The sequence below is a fragment of the Etheostoma spectabile genome, chromosome 8, assembly GCF_008692095.1.
Source record: "Etheostoma spectabile isolate EspeVRDwgs_2016 chromosome 8, UIUC_Espe_1.0, whole genome shotgun sequence".
In the NCBI taxonomy this organism is placed as follows: Eukaryota; Metazoa; Chordata; class Actinopteri; order Perciformes; family Percidae; genus Etheostoma; species Etheostoma spectabile.
Window position 1 is genome coordinate 11,312,777 of NC_045740.1, and position 27,599 is coordinate 11,340,375.

A 27,599-nucleotide genomic window follows, 5' to 3' on the forward strand; every position below is an offset into this window, starting at 1 on the left:
ACGTATTTAACCTGACATGTAGGCTATTTCAAATGTATAACTTGTGTAAGTAGAATCACTATAATAAGCCATACAACCATCTTATTACTTTCACCCCCAGAAAACACTGTGTATTTTAGAGAAATAAGACTGGCGTTGCTTTAAGAGGATCAGAGGCTGAAGGTTGCAGTTTTCCTCCATTTGTATTTATCACTGATTGTAGACTGACAACCAATCAGTTAATGACACCTCAGACTTTAGGAGGTAACATGTGGTATTGACCAGGGGCAGTGTGGAGCTGTTTACTGCCTGTGGTGCTGAAGTACATGGCTAAGCTGTAGTTTACCACCTGTGCCACACGGGGGCAGTAAAGTCCACTCCCTCGCTAGCCCAACGTCGTCACACTCAGATTCTAGTCGACCTCAAATGTTGTGGGCGGGGCTAAATTCGGATTGCATCCAGGCTACTCCCCTGTTGAAAAGCTGACTGAACAAGTGCAATGGTATTGCTCTTACACTTAACAGAATTCAAGTTATTCAAACAATGAACAGTGATGAAATGGAGGGTAACGCCCATTACAACTAAACAACAAACAAATTATTTTCTTATTTATTCAATTGATTTTGTTACTTTATGTGGTGTAAGGAGCCCTACTAGTCCACTAGTCAATCACTGTTTGTTCAGTGTACAGCCTAAAAGAAAAAAAGGAAAACGTTTGCCACCCTGTAATGGTTCTATCCAATGAATGACACAAGGTTATCACACAATTGCATTTTTATTTCCATAAAATGGAAGATGTGGTCAATGAACTGGGCAGATGCGATCCATATGTAACGTTTAGCATAGCACAGAGAGCAATGTAAAGCAAGTTATGCTTTCATGTTTTTCTGTTTCTTACACTTACACTTAATTATGTTTTGATAGCCTATGTCAAATGTTGATCATTAGTAAATAGGGTTACTTTGTTTAAACTGAAATATTATCAAGAAGCAATTGAATAACATACAGACAGGTATGAACTAAGGAGACTGTTCATTCCAATGGTATGGACTTTGTGGCAGGGACTTAAGTTAAGTGACCACCTTTTCTCCAATGGGGATTGGACCCAGGGTGACATCACCTTCCCATTCGAAAACTAAGGAAGAAAGACAGGAGACATGTGTCACAGTATGCACCATTGTGGTTGTCTTAAAACACAGGCACACATACAGTACCAACTTGTGATAGTGGCAACATAATACCAACTCTGATAAAAATAGTAGTGTAGGTAATATAATGTGTTGACTGTTCAATTTCCCTCATATAATATTACGTTTAAACAATGATTTTTTTAAAACAAACCTTCGCTTTGGGAAACATCCCGTCTCCATCTCTTAGGAAAATTCTTAGTGCCGCCAGCACCAGTTGAGCCGCCACTGCCGCCAGCTCCAGTTGAGCCGCCACTGCCGCCAGCTCCAGTTGAGCCGCCACTGCCGCCAGCTCCAGTTGAGCCGCCACTGACATCAATTGGAGGGGTAGCTGGTAAAACTAAACTAGGTACATTGCCAGGTCCAAAGGAACCAGATTCACAGGAGCCACAAACTGAATCAACTCCGCTGGCCTCCTTCCAACTAGAAAGAAAGAGAGATGCGAGCAGTGAATACCGTACCACACATAATCATACTTTTTTGACACATGCAGACTTACCCCTTTATGTAGGAACAAGCTCTGTGTCTAGTATCAATGCCGGCTTTAGCAGATGTTGCTTTCAAGTGGCAGGTAATGTAGAGCTGTTGGAATAATAGAAGGTTTGGGTTATTAGATGTTTTCACGCAGCATTGGATGTAGGCTATAGCAGAAAATATTAAATCATTCTTAAAGATGTTCACCATTCCACTGGCAGCACCCTGGAATCTAAAGGCTTCTAACTGGAACTGAAGCTTGTTGTCTGCAATGCGAGGCATGTACTTAGAGACAGAGCCTGTGATCCTAGCATCAACCAAACACCTGCGTATTCGGAGAAACATTAACATTAGTGATGGACTCAAAAAGATTTGTGAAAATGTATTCAAAACTGTACAGAAACACTTCAATTAACTCACCCAAAGTTTTCAATAAAGGCATAACTAGGGGTAGAGGTCGCGTCAGCTGACAGAGTAGCTACGCAGGTATCCACATAAACTCTGAGTGGCACATGGAAGAACTGCCTAACGCTAGCCTGAATATTTATAGTGTCTCCCAGGAAATACTGATAGCTTGGCCTCTCATGTTGCCAGTCATCTGTGGAAGGAAATAATGACATTTTAGCATTGTTGACAAAGATGTTAGAATTGCAGTTAAATTGTTTTTTAACTCACCCATCATGAGTTTCAGTGTGAAGTATAAGAATTCATCTGCCACCTTAACCGCAGAGAACGGGATCCACAGGGGGTCGAGAGCAAGGCTGCTCACATTATGGTTCCTGAATGATTAAATGTGCATTACTATGCAGACTGAAGTAATTTTTACATCAATGTCCATTTGCTTTTCAAATAAGATAATCATATTTGGTGATCTATACTGGATATACTTCACATATATAGTCATACCTATATATACATACCTTGGGTAGTGGCACTCCACGATTACAGCAGCTTGGGTAGTCCTCACCACAGGAGCATTGCCCAGAGGATTGGGAATGTAGTTCAGAGTGAAGCTGTAGATGAGGGAATTGCCTTTCATCTAGTTGAGATATAAATATTATATATTATTATGTATACAATACACACTGTATAATCAGTAAAAAATACACACTATATAAATATGACAATAAATTAGCATCATACATGGAGTTTTTTTTTAACATAGTTTGAATTAATATTCTTTGCGGTGTATTATTTTGGCATCTTCATCTTACCGTTAATGTACTTTGACAATTTTGCAGTGCCACTTCAAAAATCAACACTTTAGTAACAGGGTCCTGTGCAACAGGAGCACAGTTTCCCAGGAAAATGTCGGCAGGATTGATAAGCTGGCCAATTCCAAACAGGTCCCTCTTGACTTCCACATGAGCAATCTTCTCTCTGCATTGAACGGCAACAGTTGCAGCAGGAACAGGATGTCTCTGCTCGAAAGGCACCACTGGTATGACTTCAGGCGGGGGTACCACAGGGTATTTCCAGGTGAGTGGTTTGTCAAATGTCTGCTTTGACTGCTGTGGAGTTTGAGGAACTTGAGGATTTTTGCTAGGCTCATTCCATTTAGGTATTGTTGGCGCTACAACACCAGGGACCCATTGAGCATCACCTAAGCTGACGTGCAAGGCCAGTACCACAAGGCACACTGCAGTACACTTCATCACGATGGCTTCACAACAACAAATTACCTACACAAGTACACTAGGTGTTGTAGGGAAGGTAGGCATGTGCACCTGCTTTTATAGTACATTGAGCATGTTTACTGCCATTACATCCCCGCCCCTTCTGTTGCCCATTACCCATCAGAACTGACAAACATAAACTTCAGCCAATGAAATCATTGCATCTGCAAACCAAAAGAGATGCCTACAGCTCTGACGAGGCATCTTCGGATGGCTTTAGATTATACTGTCTTTTAGTGCATAAAATGTTACTGTGTCCAGAATTAACCGTCCATGTGCTGAAACGAATCAATGTGAGGTTAAAGTCCCAAATGAAATGAAAATTATAATAGCATCATCAGGTTCATTAAAAAAGTTGCCAATGATTTTTCTTCAAGCAAGTGATAAAAAAATATTTAACTAGTTGGCAAACATGCACTTAAAAAGTGTGGTCACACAAAGTTATGCTGACTCTGGGTTAGGTCTACCTGCCCTCAACATGTCAAACTTCAATATTTCGCCAAAGTACATTTTGTGAAGGGCTGCAAATCAATATGGCTCCAACTTCCAGCCAGTGGTGGAATGAGTATAAGTAAAAGTACTAATACCACACTGTAAAAATACTCTGTAAAGTAAAAGTCCTGCATTGAAATTTTTACTTTAGTAATGTAAGGAGCATCAGAAAGAATCACTTAAGGTATTCAAAGTAAAAGTACTCAATGCAGACAAATCCTCACAGTTTAGAAACTGAAACCTATCAAAACAGTTCTGTCAATCAACTAATTGTTTACATTGCTGATCATTTCAGCTGTTGTTGAGTAGTTTAATTTATAATAAAACATTGTAGTTTATAAATTATTTTAAATTATTAAGTTGTTATACTCCAGTTTTAGGTTTTCCTTCTGACAGATATGTAATTCTTTGTTTCCTGCCAAGGGACTTCAGATGGAAATGAGCTTATCGTTAAATCTGGTTTTGCTAAGGAGTTGTGCCTTGTCTCTGTCAAATAAATAAATAAATAAAACAAAAAACTACATGTGTGCAGAATTCATAATTTGTAAAGTAACTAGTAACTGAAGCTGTTATTATTATTATTATATTATATTATTATTATTGTAGTGGAGTAAAAAGTACAATATATTTCTCCGAAATGTAATAGATTAGAAATAGAAAGTGGCATGAAAAAAATTTACTACAAGTACCTTAAATTTATACATGAGTACAGTACTTGAGGAAATGTACTTAGTTACGTTACACCACTGTCTCCAGCCAGTATCAACTGAGATTAACCATGAAACGGAAAAATAGTACAGAAGCCAAGTGTTTCAAATGCAGTAACTCCAGAAAAACTTTAATTGGTTACAACAGGAAGCGTTATTTAGGACGTGTTAAGCAAAGAAAGACTGTATAGGGGGAAAATGTTATTTTTGTGTTTTTTATTTAGTTTGGTATATTGTTTTAGTGGTCCACCAACTGGCATGATTTTGTTACTTGCAGTTAAAGAGGTTGAGTTGTACTAATCAAACTATTATCTTTATTATCTCAAACAATTATCTCAATTTATGTCAATAAAATTCCAACCCAAAAAAATCTTGAGTGACAACTAATATTTGTAGAATTGTGCACAATTTTAAAGCTATAGTGCATGGTTTCTGTTGCCCACAAGAGGAATTCTAAGTAATAGACCTTAACAGTCCCGCACACACCCGGTTCCAGAAGTAAAAATACAATACAAATTCTCCATTGACAATTGGAGTATAAGCCGTCGACGATAGACTTAAAACCAGCTACGACATGACTAAGCAATTGTATATGCTCATATAGACGCCAAAGGTTTATGGGGCACCAACCTTGTTTTGATATATATGTCTTTTATTCGCGATATCTTAGATATACCCACAATCCTGAACAATCCCACAATGATTAAATTGTAAATGCGCCAGTGTTTGCCAACTGTAGTCCTAGTTAGTTACCTAGTATGCATGTCTTTATGGTGGGAAGAAACCAGAGCACCCAGAGGAAACCCACTCAAACACAGGGAGAACATGCAAACTCCACACAGAAAGGCCCAGATTCAAATCCAGAACCTTCTTGCTGTGAGCAGAAGTGCTAACCACTGAACCACTGTGCTGCCTCTGACTGGTGGAAAGTCCATTAGAGTCTTTGCTATACAATTCAATGCATAATACCAATACATCAAAACTATTATTTACACAATTACTACTGAAAGAACTGCTATTTACTGTACATTCACTATATAAAAAACAGTATTTATGGAGGAAAAAGTGTGCAAGTCTGTTGTCAGATTGGAAGTTGTTCAAGAGGCTCTTTCACGATTGGTGCACGTTGGTTTATGGGATGAATAGTTCCTTCTCTCGGAAATGAAAATACATACACAGTCTTGTACCTTTGACTTTTCTTGGATTTTCTGTTTGTTTTTTCACTCAAAATGATATGTTGCATGTTTAGGAGTCACATCGTAGCTGGTTAGCCTAAGGCATGGTCCAAAAGGCTTTATTTACCGATTTATCCAGACGTCAACGACAACAACGCAAACAACAAGCCTTGGGTGATCGCACACCACCCCAACCCATCCTCCACGCAATTGCTAGTAGCATTAATTTTGTAAAATTAAGGAGGACAGCTATTCATTTCAGGGAGAAGAGTAAATTTGGGGTTGAGGCTATGGTTTCAGGAAACCAAACACTCCATTTAGCAGCTGTACTGGATTCCTAAAAGATTTAAAGTGCAAGTATCCATATGTTGTCTGTGCTTTACTAGATTTTGTTGTGGGAAGTAAAGCTAAGTTTTGCTATGTAAGTTAGCATTTACAGCTAACTTACTGCTATCTACTGGCTAATTGCTACCTAAGTGTTCACTAATACAGTACGCTCTGTTTGTGTGCCCATGTGTGAGGAGGACACATGCTTTTGTGCAACAGGAATCGTATAGGCTAAGTGGCGAATCCATGTTCCATTAAAATCAGTTCCTTCCCGAGGCTATTTTGCAGAGGCGCTGTGGCTCTGCCAAGTGCTCAGCGCCACTCTTAAAGATTATGATTGTTTTAGAGAAATGCCAGTTAACCACAGTACGTTTTTCTCCCATCCTGGAATACTGTGTGGACTACAACCACTGAGCAATGGGCAGATTACCCAAGCAAAAAGCAAATGGATCTGAGTGGATTTGAGTAAGTTCAACATGAAGTAATCTTATGCTTTAGACATGTTGTCAGCCTGTACGTGGGTAGAAATTTAGAAATTAATAATATTTAATATTATTCAAAAACTTAGTATTCCAACAGTGTTTATCAAAGCTAGATTTTTTTATTTTTTCAACCCCAGTTCATGCAAGCGCAAATGTAAAATTTCTCCATGTGTATGAAGCATGTCCATATTGATCTTTCACAGATATACTTATGTTTTGAGGCCTATTCTCTACAGATATTGAATATGACAAAGGTGTGCAACATTAATTACTGTTTTATTTTACTCTCAAATGTGTATTACTGATGACTTCACCACATTTACATGTTTTCAGAGAATTTCTGTCAGCATTATATCTGGCGTATAAAGATAACGCGCCAGAAAAAGTGATCAAACAGCCAAAAGTCCAGGCCAGTGGATGATATGAGGTATGACAGGATTGACCACTTTCTTATCCTGTCAGTGAAAGGCAGACATCCATTATGTGTCAGACGTGCAAGAGTGAGGCTTTGCCTGGTCACTGGTCAAAATGTTCCCAAGTGTTTTCTATAAAAATTGGCACATGAACTGTTTAAAATCCTACACGGGCAATGCATCTTGGGAGATCTGGTTTTTTTTTTCTATTTTTGTCTAATGTTGTATAGATAACATGAAATAATGTAGCTAATACATGTTTTATGAAATGTTTTAAAAATTGGCACATGAACTATAATAAAAACAATACAATGTAAAATGTTAAGTGTGCAATGTATCTTAGAGTAGAACTAAGGAAATAAAGATCATATCTTCGAGGAAACATGAACTTTTGTCATTTTAGACTAGATACTTTAGAAAATAGCAATGATTAATTTTTCCATCAAATTTATTTATGCTTGCCAGTGACCTTGGAGTTATGGTCTAGAGTCATTTTCAAACATCTGTCTGCAGAAAGTCAGACAAAGTCCCAATTTGCCTGACTATACAAACTAAAACGTATTTAGTAAAATCTCTAATATTGTCCTGAAATGCTACAGTACATAATTTACTTCTGAAAACACTTTATTTGAAAGGGTGTGCAAAAGACTAACATGACTGTGTCATAATTATGACATGACAGGTCAAGGATTTTTTTTTTGTGATCACATTTTTATTTTTTTATTTTTTCCGAAAAGGTCAAGGATATTATTCAAGACACTGTCATTTAAGCATTTTATGATGAAAGCAAACTTCATGACAGGTCCAAATTATTTCACTTTACTTGCGGTCAAGAAAAATATTCATGACACAATTATAATGCTCTAATGACAATGTAAAAACCCACCTCTTAATGGTAAATGTAATGTTAACACATAAAGCTAAATAGTTTATTAAAGTTTGATAATTGTCTTTTGTCTTGTCATGACATATGTATGACAGGTTATGTGTCAAGGTTAATGTCAAGTTGTCATGACAAAGAAATCAACAGGTTGTATTGTCTTGTTTCATGTCAAGTTGTCATAACACAGAGATTGTTGGCTTTGTTAATGTCAAGTTGTCATGTCAAAGACATCTCGGACAATAACTTTGAATTAAAAGTGTCATAATTACTGAATAAAAGTTCATAACAGTCATGAACAGTCAAAGGGACTCCTTCGTGTTCATGACAGGTGTCATGTTAGTCTTATGCAAACCCCTTAAAATAAGATGTTACCCAGTATTTTTTTATTTATTGTTGGTGATGTAAAAACTAATCCAGACTTGTGATGCACTTCAAATAATGATTGTTCTCTGTTGTATTTCAGAAAGGACAATCCGTGCCATAGCAGCAACACCGAGTTCCCTACTTCATCTACCAGACCTAGCAAAATACATAGGTTCATATCCATTATGTAGATGTTGGGATTTGTAAAAAAACAAACCAAACAGACAATAGAGTGAATGTTAACACACACACAACACACAACTACAATAAAACAAAGTAAATCCCTTTAAACACAAGTTACATTACCAAACAGTATACTGTAGTAGGACATATTGACAGACAATGACCTAGAAACTACAAATACGCTAATGAAAAAAAGAAAAAGGTAAAAAAAAAAAAAAAAAGATTGTAATTGTGATTAACTCAGCAAAATACGATCAGAACATACTGTTTGTCACAACCCTGGCTGTCTAAAATCCTCTACAGAGAGACCAAAGCCTTCTCTTCCTCTACTCTGACCACTAATCTGATTGTTGGAACAGTGAAAAGATGAACCCAAAAGGCTTTTAATAGTATTACTTTTGTTCCTTGGGGTTTGGCAAAAGTGACTTAAGTCTGTGTGTTTAATTAAATGTTAATTAAATTACTCTTTTGTCTTGAGTATGCTTGTTTTGTGTTATCATAATATAAGACTGTAATGCTTCATTGAAAGTGAAAAAGGACTTTCTTAAATTATTTAAGGATGCCGAATTGTTCTATACTCGTACGTCACATGTTTGTAAGAATTTGAGAAAAATTATATTTAAAGAAAATAAAATGTGTAGCTAAGGTCTTAGTACATAATACATCCATGAGCTCACCAATGACATGCTGGAAGCAACCAATAGACTTTCACTTGCAAAATGGCTCCAGCAATCCTACTAGTAGCCAAACATATATACCAAATATACCAAAGATGGTTATATTTTTTCAAAATATAATTTGTATAACTTTTTTGGCAGTACCATTCAGTGACAGATTTGCCATTTGGAATTTGGCCAAATGCCAGAAAGGCCGCCCCCCCTATGGGCCACTACTGATAAAATGTTAATTTTGGTAAGTTACTTTATGCATGCAGCCACAAATATTTTTACATTGTACTGTGGCGAGGTGCCGCTCCAGTTCAAGAGATCTACAATTTAATTTTGACTAAAAAAGGATAACGAAATGTGCAATATGTATTACATGTACTGTTTTAAATCCAATTACCACAATATGTCATCAGATATTAAAGACACATGCTAAGTATTTTCTCCTTTGAAATGTTCGTTCCGTGACAGAATGTCTGTTTATGTTTTGGCCTGTGTGTTGGTATCAACTGACCATTTTAACAGCCAGGCCGGGTTGCCAGATGTACCTTTAAAAACGTAAACCCAGCACACTACAGCTGTAGTACAACCATGGAAGCAGCAAATAATCAGAGATAGATTCTACCCGATCAGAGACATAATAAAACCCAAGTAAATATTGGAAAACGTATTTGAAAGTTGGAGACACCATGAAGCCCAAAAGGATGCAGAGTTGGCTAATTTCCTCCTGAACAGGTAAGCATTAGTTTCAATTATTCATTTATCATGGCTACTAGGGACGGGCATTTTTTTTGTCATTTCAACATTTGGGTACTCACATTGAATTATATAGAGACTACTTGAGTTGGTTACTCGCAAACACAATAGAGACAGCCAGGGAAGTGATCCCGACTGGTCCTGGCTAACGCCACCATGCTAGCGCACAATAACTGCTAATGTAATCGGAGGACCAGGCAAGCGGGCCACAGCCAACAACCGTGACAAACCTATGACACAAACCCCATGATGGAAACATGCAATTTAACTTTGGCAAAACAACTGTGTAGCCTGTTTAGCATAAAAGTGTGTCTATCAGTCAAATAGAGAGGACAGCTAGTTCATGATGTTTTAGCCGTTGTTGGAGTAATTTTAAGCCAATATAGGGTGGCTGTCAGTCAGGTACAGAGCTCCGCGTGAGAACGGCTTTCATGACAGCATGTGAACTTCGAGTTTGGGGAGGAGGGGCCAGGGGAGACGACTCTCCAGTAGTTTGAATTTGGACTATTTTAAATGCTAGCTGTCAGTATTAGATGTTGCACCTTTAAAGCTTTAGTTTGTAACTTTTTTTACATTCAAGCCATTGCCAAATGAATAGCTACAAAGCTAATTAAGACTATCAGCTTCACAAAACACTCTAAGTAAACACAAGCGAAGATAATTACATTTTCTGAAGAGTCCATCATGTTATTTAATCCTCCTCTTGCACGATTACGGAAGGCTGTATCATGTGGATGCAGCAACAGTGGTGTTCATTATCATTATTTGGAATTCCTCATGGAGGCGACAGAGCTACTACTATAGCTTTAAGATTTTTTCAAAGAAATTAAAGATTTTTTCTATAAAAAAACTCAGTTTGAGTTATATAACAATGGAGTTATTTGGAAGTCAACTGTTTGGACATGAATATAATGATAAATCTGAGACTGCACCAATCTGTCCATGTTCAAATCACATGTTCAAACTCACTTTTTTGAAACTGCTTTTAATTAATAGTAGCAGTAAAGTTTAAAGCCTTTAATTCTTGGTTGTAAAGTCATTACAAAATCAGCCATTAAGGTCTTAATCATGGTCTACATTTTTAGAAAAGTCAAAATAGTTAAAAAATGAGAACAGGTATTTGTTTTATCTACATGAAGCCCTGCTGCCTAAATACAATGTGACCTGCACATTGTCGGTCAAGCAGACCCTATGAAGGTTTTTGTGGACATTGTACAAACAAGCTGTGATTTCTTCCTTTCAAAACCAATAACAATCAATGGGCTGTCTGTAGCAAGCTGGGATAGATTCTTACATCATAGTAATTTTTTATCATGCACACTGTTAGTATCTCCTGATGCAATATGTGTGAAATTCCTGAGTTCTCTAATAAGTTTACTTTATTGGCATGACATCTAAGCTCTTTAGTGCACACCACAGACCAACCAGTTACTGGAACATTTGATTGGCAGGTGTGGACAGCAAATAGGATACGAGTCCTCAGCAAGTCAACATTGCCAATACCATATAAAAGCTAGCATCTTTACAACATATTTTTAACAGCATCTGGTGTTCTTTGTGAATCGCTCTATGCTGTGAAGCCATGGCATTGAAGTTGATTTGCGGTTGTCTTCTGGCAGCAACCCTACTTGGTTGCGTCGCTGGTGATGTTAATGCCGTGCCGCCTCAGTGGCCAACCAAGCCTCAGTGGCCACAGCAGCCACAGCAGCCAACCAAGCCTCAGTGGCCACAGCAGCCACAGCAGCCAACCAAGCCTCAGTGGCCACAGCAGCCACAGCAGCCACAGCAGCCACAGCAGCCAACCAAGCCTCAGTGGCCACAGCAGCCACAGCAGCCACAGCAGCCACAGCAGCCAACCAAGCCTCAGTGGCACACAGCAGCCACCAGCAAGCCACAGCAGCACAACCAAGCCTCAGTGGCCACAGCAGCCACAGCAGCCAACCAAGCCTCAGTGGCCACAGCAGCCACAGCAGCCAACCAAGCCTCAGTGGCCACAGCAGCCACAGCAGCCAACCAAGCCTCAGTGGCCACAGCAGCCACAGCAGCCAACCAAGCCCCAGATACCAACCAAGCCTCAGTGGCCACAGCAGCCACAGCAGCCAACCAAGCCCCAGATACCAACCAAGCCTCAGTGGCCACAGCAGCCACAGCAGCCAACCAAGCCTCAGTGGCCACAGGAGCCCCAGCAGCCAACCAAGCCTCAGTGGCCACAGGAGCCCCAGGAGCCCTCAATTCCGAAGCCGCCAGAGCCATTTCACTCTTGTGAAGTGGCTGAACAGCACAAGATACGGTGCGGAGGAACAGACATCACCCCTTCTCAATGTAATGCTATAAACTGCTGCTTTGATGGACAAATGTGCTATTATGGAAAATCTGGTAAGTATGTTTTTTATTCCTCACAGAACTAGATGGATATCCTACTCAGGTACTTGAAAGGGGGTATTTGCTTTATGCATAGTTTTTCTCAGTTACTCTTCAGTGCACTAAGGACGGCCAGTTCATCGTGGTAGTGGCGAGAGACGCCACCAAACCAAGCCTCGACTTGGAGTCAGTTACTTTGCTTGGAAGGGATCCAGCCTGCAGTCCTGTTGGCACAACTTCAGCTTTTGCCATCTACCAGTTTCCTGTCACTGCCTGTGGCACTGTCATGACGGTAAGTGTTAGGACTCATTTGACTGTTCAATTTGATTTGTATTCAATTTCAAATTAAAAATGTAAGTTTATTTTGGGTAGTAAGAAAGACCAAATAACTGCTAATTTACTGCAGGAGGAGCCTGGGGTAATAATCTATCAGAACCAGATGTCCTCCTCTTATGAAGTCTCTGTTGGACCAAATGGAGCCATTACCAGAGACAGCAGCTTTCAGTATGTGTTTTTCTTTCTTTACACTTTGTCACAACATAAAGGATTACTACTACTATGACCAGTACTTGGCTAAGGCATCAGACAATTCAGACAATTCAGTGGTATCAAAACAATACAGTGAATGAATTCTCTGGAATTGGTTAGCGTTAGTTCATTGGGATATTTTACAAACCAAACTATACTCAAATTCTTTTCTGACTGATTGACTGACAAAGACCTTATTTCCTGTCTCAGGCTCGTTTGCCAGTGTAGATATATTGGCACCTCAGTTGAGGCTCTGATCATCGAGGTTGGCCTGGTCCCTCCACCACCCCCAGTTGCTGCTCCTGGACCACTGAACGTGGAGCTCAGGCTGGCCAATGGAGTGTGTACTACCAAGGGTTGTGTGGAAGGTTAGTGTCAAGGAGATATTCTGTGCAGTTAGTCTCATTTGGCAGTGACTGTGTCCCCCAACAATGTTTTCTGTTTGAGCAGAGCTGGTGGCCTACAACTCATTTTACCAGGCTGCCAACTACCCGGTTCAAAAGGTGCTCAGGGATCCTGTGTACGTTGAGATCCGAATTAAGGAGAGGACTGACCCCAACCTGGTTTTGACTCTTGGAAGATGCTGGGCAACTGCTGACCCCTCCCCTTATAGTCTTCCTCAGTGGGACTTACTGATTGAAGGGTATTTATATTGCTGGTTTTACTTGGAAATATGCATTTATAATATTTTTTTTATATATAGATTTACAATAAGTCCCAATTTTACACTTTGTCTTCTTGCCATAGCTGCCCATACCGTGATGACCATTACACAACCACCTTGATCCCTGTTGGTTCCTCATCAGGCGTCCAGTTCCCAACCCACTACAGACGTTTTGTGTTTAAGATGTTCACATTTGTGGGTCATGGAGGTGCCAATCCCACCAAGGACGTTGTTAAGGGAAAACCTGCAGATCCAGCGCCTATGATTCCTCTCAAAGTAAAGGTATATGATCCAACAAGTCAATTTAAGAAAAAAGGTTTTAGTTTAGTTTTTATACTATTGTTAATATCAACGTATCTACATATTTCCTAACAATACATTTGTGTTTGACCAGGTGTATATCCACTGCAACACAGCTGTGTGCCATCCCTCTCTTGCAAATACATGTGAACCTCACTGCTTGAGAAAGAGTAAGTGTACGCTAAAGAGTACGCTAGCGAATACGCTAGTCTACTACTAAAAGTAGTAGACTAGCGTATTCGCTTTGATGATAGATACACAACCAGTATGGTGTTAGTCTAAGCCTGTTCCCTTGTTTTTGACTAGAATAAATACAGGAAGCTAAATAGATCATAATTTTCAAGGGTTTCACAGGAACAGCATAATTTGTGGCATGGGAATTGGACAAAGTAAATGATCTCTGACATCATGTAATGTCTTAACCTCAAGTATTACAGCAACTGACCATTGCCATGTGTTGTACACAGGAAGAGACATTGCAGCATCTGTCCAGACGAACTCCAGACCTGAAACCACTGTGGTGAGCAGTCAGGAGCTTATCATCATTGACTCAAGCCAGACCATTTAGTAACAACATGCAGACCTGTTTTCTTATGCTTAATGAAAAGTGATGATTGAAGGTTTTAAATAAATCTCCATGTTGATATACCATGTTATCTGATCTTATACAATGTGAATTAGATATATGGTTTACACAGTGAACTCACAGAAATAAAAGTTAATATTAATACCGCAGAAAATAAATGAGTCATTCTACAGTTATACAGTTTCACTTAAACTGTATTTGATTTCCCCACATTTAAACTTATGTGACAGTATTGGTTAACCTTTTGGTATTATGAAGCCACATAAATGAGAGCTTAATGTGTCATCTTTTTGTCATTGGTGTTCCCTTATACCCTTAACAAAAGGCTTTTAAGTTATGTCATTTATCAATACATTCTGCATATATATACAGAGGCACAGTAGGATCATGATAATGCAAACAAACAGAAGATTATGTATCTATGTATTTTAATCAGCTTAGTGAAATGTGTTATGTGCATTTGCCCATTAACACCATTTTTTGCTATAATAACAACAATATTTGAAGGACAGTCAGGAAAATTGTTATGGTAGGCCTAGTATGTTTATTTTAAAAAATTAACTCTTAAATAAAGCAAAGCCAATTAAACCCCAAAATCAGCATTATAAAATGTGACTTTTTTGATTTACACGCCCAAAAGACAAAAAAGGGGAAAACACCAGGACACAAAAGCCCCAGGGACGGGGTCGGGAATATTTTTGCTGGTGTAGGGGGTTGCTCAAGTTTCAGTACGGATTTTTTTTTTTTTTTTATATAACAAAGAATTTTTAAAATGCCAGTTTTATAATTAAAAGGTCCCCCCAAAGGATTTCATAAGAGAAAAATATAATAAATCAAAATAAATAAGATTTAAAAAAAAAAGAAAATGTGGTGAAAAATTAAATCACGAAAAATTGGAAAATTTTATCAAACACAAACAGTTTTAACCTTTTGTTTTTAATCCCTTTTTATGGTGTTGTTGCAGGGTTGCTTTCTTAAAAGAATGTTAAAAAGCAGGGTTTTTGGGGGCCCCCCATTTCTTTTTGGATGTGGAATTTTCCGAATAACAAGTTTAAATTTTGAAAAAAATAAACAACATCTTTTTTTCTCACTGTTCAAGCAAATAAAAATATTTTAATTTTAATTAAACGTTTGCCCTGTTTCCGTTTCAGTACGGATTTTCGGAAATTTTAGAGTTTCCCCTTGCACACTGCCCAATACGTCCCCCCCCGCAGCGGTTTATTTAGGGGCGAATGGGGAAAAAGAGAAAAGGAGAGGGGGGGAAAAGGGAGGGAAGGAGGGGGGGAAAAGGGGTGGTTTTTTTAGCATAAAGCATCATGAAACTTGTTTAGCCAACCCCGAAAAAATTCAATAAAAGCCAAAAAGTGGGTTTTCCCCCATCATTCCTGCAGCTTCCATCAGTAGCCTAGTTTAGTTGCAGAAAAGTAATGAAGGGCTTTGGTAAGCGCCCCTACCCACTTTTAATCTAATTTTAAAATTTGCACATGTTTCTTGATTTAAATAAAAAAATAAAGGGAAAACTTTCCAAAACCGTTTGGGGGGTAAAAAAACCAAAAAATTTTTCCTTTGGGGGAAAAAACTTTATTCATCAATTTAAACTTTATAAACAATGTCCAAATGTTAAACAATAAATAATTTTTTCAAACCCCCTTAGGGGAACCCCTTAAAACCCCCCTGTTTCCCCTCACCCCGGGGCTGGCACCCCAAAGGGGGGGGGTTTACCCCTTTACTCACCTGGGGTTAATCTTCCCGGGCTTCTTCTTGGGGTTTTAATTAACAAATTTCATTTCTCTAAAGTTTTTAAAAATTTTCCCAAACGTGAACTTTTAGTTATAGCCAAAAAAAACAAGACAAAAAACCACTCCCCAAAAGGTCCAAAAAACCCCTCGGGGTTGCTGGGGAATAAGGTCAAAAAAAAAAAATTTTTCCCCCATTGGGCCCAAAAAGTTTTAAGGTTTTGGTTTTTTTTCTAAAAAGGTTTTTTTAAAGGATTAAGAATTTATGAAACACCCCTTTTATGTTTATTTTAATTTTTTTTTTTTTTTTTTTTTTTTTTTTTTTTTTTTTTTTTTTTTTTTTTTTTTTTTTTTTTTTTTTTTTTTTTTTTTTTTTTTTTTTTTTTTTTTTTTTTTTTTTTTTTTTTTTTTTTTTTTTTTTTTTTTTTTTTTTTTTTTTTTTTTTTTTTTTTTTTTTTTTTTTTTTTTTTTTTTTTTTTTTTTTTTTTTTTTTTTTTTTTTTTTTTTTTTTTTTTTTTTTTTTTTTTTTTTTTTTTTTTTTTTTTTTTTTTTTTTTTTTTTTTTTTTTTTTTTTTTTTTTTTTTTTTTTTTTTTTTTTTTTTTTTTTTTTTTTTTTTTTTTTTTTTTTTTTTTTAATTTTAAAAAAAAAAAAATTTTTTTTTTGGGTTCCGTTACCGACATATTGCATATAGCTAAATATTTAGTTTCACCCGAAACATTTAGATTTAACATTTAGATTTAGATTTAGATTTAACATTTAGATTTAGATTTAACTTTTAGATTTAGATTTAATATTTAGATTTAACATTAGATTTAGATTTAGATTTACATTTAGATTTAGATTTAACATTTAGATTTAGATTTAATATTTAGATTTAAACATTTAATTTAGATTTAGATTTACATTTAGATTTAGATTTAATATTTAGATTTAACATTTAGATTTAGATTTAGATTTAACATTTAGATTTAGATTTAATATTTAGATTTAACATTTAGATTTAGATTTAGATTTAACATTTAGATTTAGATTTAACATTTAGATTTAGATTTAACATTTAGATTTAGATTTAGCATATAGATTTAACATTTAACATTTAGGTGTAACATTTAATATTTGGATTTAACTATTTAAAATATTTCCAAGTTGACAAATATTGTTGTAATGTGCAAGAAAGTGACCCTCAAAATTTCATACCAGTTATTAACATTATTTAAAGCTAAATGTGACAAAATGTTGCTGTTATTTTCAGCACGAGCCGCTTTACAAACGGCGCCCCATAATGCAGCAGGTCAAATAGTCACAGCAGCCAACTACACACATGTCCTCATCTAGTATTCACATCCTCGCACAGTGTTCATTCTGTGATGACTTAATATATATCTAAATAAACCCCTGAAACTGTTCCAAACACGTTTTGGGGGCTATAAATAAACCAATGTCCCATGTGCTGTATAACTTTGGATTCGGTGATCAATTTATCACTGTATAACACATGTCCACTGTAATGTTCTGCCACGAGACGGAGATAAGAGTGAAGTTCTTGCATAGACCCTATATCGGCTGAATCCTCACCCACTGTGGCCTCGCCGTGCGATCCCCTGGTCTAACGGCCCTCCCAGCAGTGGGACGTTAGGCACCCTCAGCAGCTCCACCTGCCGCGGTCAGGTCATCTTCCTCCGGCCGCTTTTCTTCGTCCTGGTTGTTGACAGGTTCACCATATCTCTCAGTCTCGTTTAAAGATGTTTTGATAAAGTTTCCACACGTTGACTTTTAGGTAGTAGCCTAAAACAACGAACCATTACATTACACTCACTGCGCTAACGGCTCCAAATATTGCACCCCTTCTCTGGGCTTGCTGGGGAAGTAAGGTCAAAAGTTTAATGTGTGCTGCACCCATTGGCCGAAAAGTATCACCTGTGTTTGCTCTACGTTTTGTTCTGAAAATAATCGGTTTGTTTTATTAATGTTTTATTAATGTTAATTCATGAAAATCATGCATGCATATATATATATATATATATATATATATATATATATATATATATATATATATATATATATAATACCGATTACCGGTTACCGATTATTAATAAATAAATTAATATATAAATAAATATATATGTATATAACAGATGCAAGCTCTCCTTTGTTCCACAGGCCATCAAACTCCTTAATAACGAAGGTTCTGTACGATAATAGGTCGATTTGGTTTATTATGTTATGAGTGGCGATGTATATGTGTTATGGTTTCTCTTCTTCCTTGTCTTGTCTGACATAATGTTGTTTTAAATACCATGTGATGTGATTTTACTGCAACATAATTTCCCCATGGGGACAAGAAACATGAACGAACGAATACATATTTATGTATATATATGGGAATCCATTGTTAATTAAATATAAATTCTTTAAGATTAGAAATAGTGCATTTAGTACAAAACTCAAAGACTACTTACACTCTGTCATTTAAAGTACATTGAACATTGTCAAACACATGCTATCAACTACTACTACAATTAAAATACACTGTCAAACTCATGTGCTAATACTCTTAAACTTTTAACAAGGACTGTCCCCTCTACCAGAGTGATAGAGAAATACAGTCCCATAGAAGACCATGACAGCGCCACATGTGTTTGAAACATAGACCGTTAAAAAATATACAGTCTATGGTTTGGAACTACAAAGGCTTAATGAACCACGTGCCACCCAGCCCGGGGCTTTTCCTAGCTGTAACACGTCGTGGTGGCAGCCAATAGGCTCGTTCGAGATGAACTGCGTCTCTCCTGTAAAGTGGGCGAGAGCAGGCGGCAGCAGCCGGGGGCGGGGACAAAAAGCTGCGGTAAAGTTGGACAGTTTTCGGCCGTTTTCAGCCGCCTTCAGGGTGAACAGGAAGTGCCAGATACACTGTGGTGCGATTCCGATTTATTAGAATGTAATCAGACCCACATCTACACAGTCTCTAGTTGTTCTAATTATGACAGAGCAGCTCTCAAAATGTTCTACATGTGATCTGTTTCCGATTTTAGCTAACAGCAGACTGTAGGTGATCTGAACTGACTTCTAAATCTATCAGCCACACAACATGTGTTCTGTACAGAGTATAATTTAACAAAAAGCAATTAAAATACGTGGGCATGACGTCAGAGCAAGTCGCGATCAAGTCGGACACAAATCTAACCGGCAAGCAATGGGTGCCGATCACCGGTGATCAAATCTGTTCAGACCTGGCTCATCTCAAACGAGCCTAATGTCACAGAAGAAGACCACGCATCCTTTTCTTGTCTTCAAAAATTTGTATTATTCAAGAACAGATTATAGCTCTGTCCATTAATAATATAACAGTCTATGGTACAGATACACATGTAGCTACATTGAAAACATAAACGGGGTGTGTCGGGACCATAGGTTATGAAATGTACATGTGAATGTGGCAATCTGAACACAACATAATCACGAATGTGATCCCTGATATTCCCAGGTGTCTTGAACGCACCATTAGCATAAATTTGGGGAGTTGAAATGTGATTGGTCATTAAATACGCCAGTTTGATTCACTGTTCAACAAATCCCCGGTCACTGCGCGGGCGATGAGTAAAATAACAGTAATCTGAATGTACGATGCGATTCGGGTTATTCCGCTATGTTTGGCTCTTCCGGTTAAGTAGATTTGCCGGTGAAACTGCGTTTGTCAGCGAGTCCCTCTTGCCGTTTGAGACCCATATTTCCCACCGGTCTTCCTTTGCTCTTCGCACGGAAACTAACGATGCACTCGAGTCGAAATGCGACCAGCAGTTCCGGAAAGGAGGTTCTGAGCAGGGCAGAGAAGCCAGGGCCGGAACTTTTTAGCAACATCTCGACCGTCACAACAAAAGGTGAGGACCCTCCGGCGGAGAAGAAACGAGTAGGCAGAACGCTTGTCGTTAACGAGAGAAACTTGAGGACCCCGAGTCCCCTGTTTGGGGCCAACTATGATGACGACTCAGAGGCAGAGTCTTTTCGGGATGGGAGAACCGAGGAGGTCGACCGGGACACCAGGGGAAGGGCGTTTGCTTGGTGCCGAGACTTTCTGTCAGGCTCGTGGAAGAACATCCTAGAGGGTGATTTTCAAATCAGCATCGTCAGGTAAATTAATGCAAACTAAAGCTGTATTAAGGATAAATATTCTTAGAATGGCCTCATCATACGTTAACCATAAAGGGGTTTATTTTTAAACATTAACAGGGACCACTAGTGGGTGCCTATGGTCTATGTCACAGGGTTAAATTAGAGGACTACAACTGCTATTGTAGCAACCGGCTGCTAGTCATGTAGCTACCTATAACCCCGGCCAAGCTAAGGGTTGTCAGCCTGGCGAGAGGGGGCGGACCCCCTGGGCGAGAGAGTCCGCGGGTTGAGGAAGTTCTGTCTCTTTGAGTTCCGGCCGAAACACGGGCCACTGTTACTGTGTAGTCTATGGTTATAATGCTTCTTCCGTTGTGCTTTTGCTTATGAACGAGCTAACTGAACTCTGGCCTGTGTGTGAGACATTCCAGTATTACAATCTTGGTGCAAATGATCAATCACTTTAAAACAGATATATATTAGGCTGGATGGCAAAATAGTTTTGTCTGTGACACTAAACCTCTTTTATACAGTTTGACGTTGACTTTGCCAATATTGAGTGATTTGATGTCATGACCCGCAACAATAAATTAACATCAAAGCATTCAATGAAAAATGTACTGGTGTTGCCTGACTAGTATTTATTATGACTAGATCCTGTAGTGTCAAGTTACATTTCCTCCAATGTGATAACAGTGAAGTTTTTTTGTCTTGTAGTGGTGGGCTGAGTAATCTGCTGTACCTGTGTAGTTTGCCTGACCGTGTGCCCTCTGTGGGAGAGGAACCTCGCCAGGTGCTCCTTAGAGTCTACGGCGCCATCTTACAGGTTGGTTTTTCTAGTAGAGTGTCCATGAATGTGACTGGCTGAACATATTTTAATTACCATGGGAACATTGTACACTATTGTAGTAGTAGCAGCACTGCAGCAGTGTCATTTTCCTTCACATGCAAGTATAACTGAAACTAAAAACGTCATCAAACTGTGTCTGACTTTCTGTGATGAAGGGAGTGGACTCCCTGGTGTTGGAGAGCGTGATGTTTGCCATCCTGGCAGAACGAGCTCTGGGACCAAAACTTTACGGCATCTTTCCTGCTGGACGCTTGGAACAGTACCTTCCGGTATTACACACACACACACAACACACACACCACACACACACACACACACACACACACACACACACACACACACACACTAGCCTTGACTTTTTATCTTTGTGTAAAGCTTTCAACATTCAGAAATTTAGAAATGCATTCACACTGAGCATTAGCTTTTAGTAGCCACCATGTAACAAGATTTAAATGTCCTAGTATTTGCTTATTTGTGTTCCCAATATAGAGGACGCATTTGTATCATCTGCATTCTCTGTTTTTTTCAGAATACCCGCATGCGCACAGATCAGCTTTCAGATTCGGCCATATCAGCTGAGATTGCTGTTAAGTTAGCACATTTTCATGAAATGAGCATGCCCTTTAACAAAGAGCCTAAGTGGCTGTTTGGGACCATTGACAAGTAAGTACACCTTGGTATCACTTTCTTTCTTTTACTAGAACTGTTTGTTGTTGTTTTTTAATATATAAAATGTCTGTTTTCTGCTTTAGATACATGGATCAAGTGATGAATCTTAATTTTGTACGTGAAGCACATGTGAAGAAGTACAAGAAGTTGATGAAGTTGGACTTGCCTGCTGAGTTGGAGAGCCTCCGGTGAGTTGGAGCATTAAATACTGTATATTTCATGACGTGCCTTAATGCGTATGGTATACACATAAAGCCTTCAAGTTGTTGCAGGTAGGGTTGAAAGGTAATTTCGGTATTTTTAAGCCAGGGCATTTTTTTCCTATGCATTAGTGTCTTAAGTGACTAATGTAAACAAAACTCTTCATAGTTGGTCCAGTATTAAGCGAGAACGCTGTATCCGGCAGCCGCAAACTGGGTTTCAAGGTTACCATGTAGGGGAAAAAAAGGGCATCGTCAATGTACTTGTTTTTGCCTCTCACAGGCTCAGATTGTCCTCAGAAGTGTCTGAAAATAATATGGAAAGATGTAGAAGTTGCCGTTATCCTGCTATGCTTTTCTTTGTCACTTCCTGATGCCCGGTCAACACAGTTACTTTAGCCAAACAAATTCTGACTCTGCTGATCAAAGGAGCATGGGAGGGCAATTGAACGGTTAAATGGATGTGACTTTTTCTGCCAATGAGGCTACTAAATAACCCTACAAATGTGTTGATTCTGAAAACCGACATGGGACAGCAAATAGCGTGTCCTGTCATCTAGCATATGCTCAGCTATATCCATTCATATTTATCCAACATGTTAAAAAATCCCAGTAAAGTCCAGTTTTAGTCTTGCTTTTGCTGCAGTAAAAAAAGTCAATTGACTACATACAACAGATTTAAACATGATGTATATTGATATGAAAATATCATGAAACACAAATAAAGCTTTAAGGGTTCTTGTTTGAGATTTGTGTCACAAAAGAATTTAATTTTGGGTACAGACAAGCTGTATTTTTGTCTTCAGTCTAATGGCTGACCTTTGTCCCAGTGCCTCCACGACTTCACTGCTGAGTCCTCTAGGGAGTTGACCTTGGCAGCCAATAGAAAAGCAGCCCAGTGTTCATTGTCAGTGTATATTTATGAGCACACACTAATCTTATCTTGTAGATAAACCAACTTCTACTACATTGATTTTTTTTTTTTTTGATTGACTTCTGGAATTATTCCGCCACTATAATAAAGATTTCAGTTATATACTCCCAAGCTTTTAGAGAGTGGAACACCACTTTTGCCACTTGTTGAAAAAGCAGTTCTAGGGCTTTTTAAGTCTATTTTACCATTAAGCCAGAAGTGCAAAAAAGCAGTAGATTAATGTATAGATTTTACAGAATAAAATAAAGAATAATAAAATATGATGTGCAATTAACAGTGAAGGGGTTTTAATACTATATATATATATATATATATATATATATATATATATATAAACACCATAGAACATAGTTAGCAGTGAGAAAGATAAGAAATAGTAGTACATACAGTACGCAGATGCTTTGAATTGCTCAGTATATATTGCCTGTAATGTAAATGTACTGTATTTATATAGCGCTTTTCTAGTCTTAACGACTACTTAAAGCGCTTTTACATCATACAGGAAACCTTCACCATTCACACACATTCATACACTGTGGCCGAGGCTGCCGTACAAGGTGCCACCTGCTCATCAGATACACACTCGCACACATTCACACACCGGTGCGCAGCATCTGGGGCTACTCGGGGTTCAGTGTCTTGCCCAATCACACTTCGACATGGGACTGCAGGGGCAGGGATCGAACCACCAACCTTCCGATTGGCAGGCAACCGCTCCACCACTGAGCCACCGCCGCCATATATGCCTCCATATATACCTTCTATCCAGTACAAATATTTAAATTGCTGAAATATGAATATAGAGTTGCGTGTAGGGGTTTTATCTCATGTATGTTGTCCACCAGTAAAAATTAAATTGGAATGACTATGATGTATTGCAGCCAGTAAAATAATGTGAGTTGTCATTGCTTCAGTGTTGTTACTATGGTCTTGGACGTCTTCATGTTTGTATTTAATACTCAATAAAATATATTTTCTTTGGGCTTAATTGAACATAAATCACCTAATATATGCAATACTGACACACTCTTTTTCTCCTCTCCCTTTTTTTGTCATACCTATGCTGTTCTGATCTGGGTCTTCTCTTCACCGCAGTGCGTTGCTGGCAGCAACTCCATCACCAGTGGTGTTTTGCCACAATGACGTCCAGGAAGGTAAAATGCATTCTGTCCTCTCATTGCTCCCGTATCTTCACACATCTAATATAGGCTGATTAATTAACCCTCTGGCTTCACTGTCCCATTGCCTCAGAGAGCAGTATATTACACAAGTCAAAGGAAGGCCTGGGTGTAGATTCTAATGAGAATGGCTCACGTGCATATGCACCATTCTGTGATTAAAAATAAGCCTTGAAGTAGATGAGGTGGCAGGCAGAGATTTGGGTTTCTAATGAGGGGGAATGTCACAGAACAGATGAGCGCCTCAGCTGAACTTGCATACTAGGAAGTATGTGGACACCTGAACATTATACCCAGGGTGCTGTTTGGGGGGGGGGGGGGGGGGGGGGGGGACGCAGAGGGGGGGGATGTTTTTTGATCAGGCACAACCAAACAAAACATGCAAGAAAGAAACCCCCTTTCAATAACATGGATACAGTGCCACTTGGCCAGCCATGCCAACTTATTTATGAACTTTAATATTCAATGGAAATTATTGTCAGAATGAAATGGCACAACTGTTGTCCACATAAAACACAACACACACACACACACACACACACACACACCAAACTAGTGACCAGTCTGAATAGTTTACATGTCATTACAACAGAATGCTTTTTTTTGTTTGTTTAGGTAATCTAAACTATTTTCTAGTCTGAATCTGAGATTAGCTAACGTAATTAGAGAGTGTGTATGATGATTTTTCTCCCCCCTTGTTTGGCTGCTGCAGGTAACATTTTGATGCTGGAAGACAAGGACCACAACCTAACAGATAGACTCATGCTGATTGACTTTGAGTACAGCAGTTACAATTACAGGTGAAGTGTAAACTCTTATTAGTTTTTTAGCAAATCAAATGAAATTATACAGTACATCAACAGTATTTGTACCTTTTTGTTTAGGAATGAGTGTTGGTGGGCTCCAATTGTGTATTAATATACATTTTATATTTTCTTTTGTGTAGAGGTTTTGACTTTGGGAACCATTTCTGTGAGTGGGTATATGACTACACCTATAACCAGTGGCCCTTCTACAAAGCCACACCCGAGAACTATCCCACCAGAGAGCAACAGGTCAGTCTAAGCCCCTTTTAAGTTAAAACAAAAAGACTATCTACCTTTCTTTGGCCACATTCTTGCTCTTAATAGAGGCTCACCGGGGACAAATTTAAACAGAATGGCTTAAATAACCTATTATTTACTCGTGCTTGGAATAGTCTTGCCCCACTGCACTTTAATGGTAAAACATAGTCCGTGTCAAAGTTAAAATACAAACCTCAAATGAAATACATACATGGAAATATTTGAAAAGTACAAATTTAGCATTAAAGTAAAACCTAATTTAGTTCATTCTTAGTGTATGAGAAAGATTAGAAAACATGTAAAATGGTGTAAGTGTAGGTTAGTATTTTGATTATATATTATTATATTATAATTAATTAAAGGCATTCAAATGCATGAGATTGGGGGTGTTGGGGGTTTTCCTCAAAATTTACGTTCATGCAGTATCAACCGTTTTAACGATTTAAAACGGCATACAAATATTCCCAATCTTAGTATCACTCTGATAATTACTGATTGGATGTAGCATTATGATTTTCGTATCACTTTTCCCTGTGATGGTCAGACACTACAGTACTGATGTTTAAGTAACCTCCTGAGAGAATAGACAAGTGCTCTGTTCACACAGTGTCATCTAGTGGTAACACTTGTTAATGCAATATTGTGTTAAAAAGAAGGTTATATCAAACACTGTAGCACATAGCACATGTTGAAAATCCAATTAATCAAAATGTTAATGTAGTTTTTCCCTTTTTGGAGGACCTTGTCTGCAGATCTTTTACTACACACTATCACACAAAACATTCATTGTCTGCTTGCTGGGTCCATTGTTTACGTAATAAATCCTCTTGCACTAAAGTAATTGATTTGAACATTAGACACTGGAACACTAGAGTATTTTTTTTTTTAACCTATTGCTAAAAATAAAATCAATACCTACTAAAGATAACCCAACATAAAAATCACGAAAATATTATATGTCCTAGAACAGAAACTAAAACTAATTTTGGGAGTTATTTTTCAATATTAACTACTGTGTAGGGGAAAGCAAATGGTGTAAACATATATGTAATAAACCAGTAACACATAAATAACCTTACTACATTAATCACCGTGTCACAAATCACTTTGCTTTTTATTTCAGCTTCATTTTATCAGACGTTATTTGGCAGAACAGAGAAGACACTCTGGCATAACCTTGGACCAGACACAGATGGAAGAGGACATGATTATTGAAGCTAACAGGTAACACATGGTGTTTTTAACGATTTACAGCAGCGCTATCTATGACTAAAGGTCATAGCACAATCACCTAAGCCCTGGTGTTGTTATGACATCATTGTTTTTGATAATTGTAGGTATGCATTAGCATCCCATTTCCTCTGGGGGTTGTGGTCCATCATTCAAGCAAAGATATCCAAGATTGAGTTTGGATACATGGTGAGAAGAATTTAATTTATTTTACAGCATGAAAACACACAATAGTGTTTGTCTCTTACATATTTAATGTTATAGTTGAGTAAACCTTGCCTAATAGTAAAACCTACTGTTTTGCAGGACTATGCCCAGAGTCGGTTTGATGCCTACTTCAAGCAAAAAAAGCTCTTCTCCTGATTTTGACCGTTTTAATCAGAATGTAATGTCTCTTTTTTTTCCACTATGTGTTCTTGAAACTTCAATCCTATGCAGCTCTGCTCATGACAAGCAGTGCAGGTTGTAAGATAAACGTTTACATTGGAACACAATGCAGGCAATCCTTTTTATTAAAGGACTTTCCCTATAGTGTGACATTCTGCTAGAGCAGGTACAGCTCTACAGCTTTGAATGTTGGTAATGTTTTTATTGTTAATCATTTAAAGGCCAAGGTCAATCTGATGGTTGGTTATTACAACGGACACTGCTGGCTGCCAGGGAATTCATTTTGGACATTAAATCTTACTGTAATCATTTTGGTGAACTAAACAAGTAGTTTTTAGTACAGCAAGTTTTTGTTGTTGTTTTTTAACTGTATATCTCATTGCTTGAGTGTTTGTAGTCATTCTACCTCACTAATTTCTTCCAATGTTCATTCTGCGTTAGCAATATTCTTTCAAGGTCCAATAAGGTTTAACGTTTTTCCACAAGGGCTATTTAACACAGCATCACTGTTGTCAACAATAATTTTAATTTAACAGTTAGAATAGTAAAAGTAAAGAATCATGACTTGGAAAATGTAAACATTTGTCATTTTTACCTATTGTATTAGGTAACTAAAATGTCCATTTGTTCACATGTATGCAACCACAGCAACCTGACTTGCTTAAATTAGATTTAACAATAATTACAAACTATTATATAGAGTCACATCCCTTTGGCTTCTTTGGATGTCAGGGGGGTTTTGGCATTTTGTGGAAGCTTTTTTGTGTCTCTTATTCATTTCACTGTCACCTGTATTTGATAGAATGTACTGCCGCCATAATACTCTTGTTTACTCATGAAAAGAAACTAGAAGCTTACCAGTCTGTCAATAACTGCTTTTTTGTAAAAGCAACATATTTCCTGTACAGTTTCATTCTGTTAAAAGTGCTCACTATTATGTTGGTCCTCTTTGCACTACTGAAAATCTAATTTAAAAATAAACATTTGTGCTTAGAACCTGTGTCAGAACACCTGTTTTTCTTGTATGTTAATATGTATCACT

General features: G+C 37.9%; 3 protein-coding genes across 4 annotated transcripts; 2 read left to right on the forward strand and 1 right to left on the reverse strand.

Annotated features, from left to right (window-relative positions):
- Positions 1 to 741: 741 nt before the first annotated feature.
- LOC116694698 (zona pellucida sperm-binding protein 3) lies at positions 742 to 3,361 on the reverse strand. 2 transcript variants are annotated; one of them, XM_032524544.1, is made up of 9 exons: positions 2,855 to 3,361; positions 2,561 to 2,679; positions 2,316 to 2,419; positions 2,061 to 2,238; positions 1,848 to 1,965; positions 1,666 to 1,748; positions 1,321 to 1,589; positions 1,062 to 1,114; positions 742 to 894 (listed from the first exon to the last, which is right to left on the reverse strand). In XM_032524544.1, exons 1-9 carry the CDS (start codon positions 3,293 to 3,295, stop codon positions 886 to 888), a joined length of 1,374 nt encoding a protein of 457 aa, XP_032380435.1. In that variant the 5' UTR covers positions 3,296 to 3,361; the 3' UTR covers positions 742 to 885. The 2 variants fall into 2 exon arrangements, with proteins under 2 accessions (XP_032380435.1, XP_032380434.1); XM_032524543.1 differs by lacking the exon at positions 742 to 894 and having other exon boundaries at positions 900 to 1,114.
- A 7,923-nt stretch (positions 3,362 to 11,284) lies between these two features.
- On the forward strand, positions 11,285 to 14,706 carry LOC116694693 (zona pellucida sperm-binding protein 4-like). Its single transcript, XM_032524532.1, is given in 9 exon segments — positions 11,285 to 11,656; positions 11,658 to 12,138; positions 12,231 to 12,415; positions 12,530 to 12,627; positions 12,862 to 13,019; positions 13,102 to 13,294; positions 13,399 to 13,597; positions 13,710 to 13,785; positions 14,083 to 14,706. Coding segments are annotated over 9 exon segments (1,803 nt in total). The 5' UTR covers positions 11,285 to 11,344; the 3' UTR covers positions 14,184 to 14,706.
- A 4,787-nt stretch (positions 14,707 to 19,493) lies between these two features.
- On the forward strand, positions 19,494 to 27,550 carry chkb (choline kinase beta). Its single transcript, XM_032524546.1, has 11 exons — positions 19,494 to 20,066; positions 20,763 to 20,871; positions 21,051 to 21,164; positions 21,425 to 21,558; positions 21,648 to 21,752; positions 23,794 to 23,852; positions 24,589 to 24,676; positions 24,823 to 24,931; positions 26,064 to 26,164; positions 26,278 to 26,359; positions 26,477 to 27,550. Exons 1-11 carry the CDS (start codon positions 19,708 to 19,710, stop codon positions 26,531 to 26,533), a joined length of 1,317 nt encoding a protein of 438 aa, XP_032380437.1. The 5' UTR covers positions 19,494 to 19,707; the 3' UTR covers positions 26,534 to 27,550.
- Positions 27,551 to 27,599: the final 49 nt, after the last annotated feature.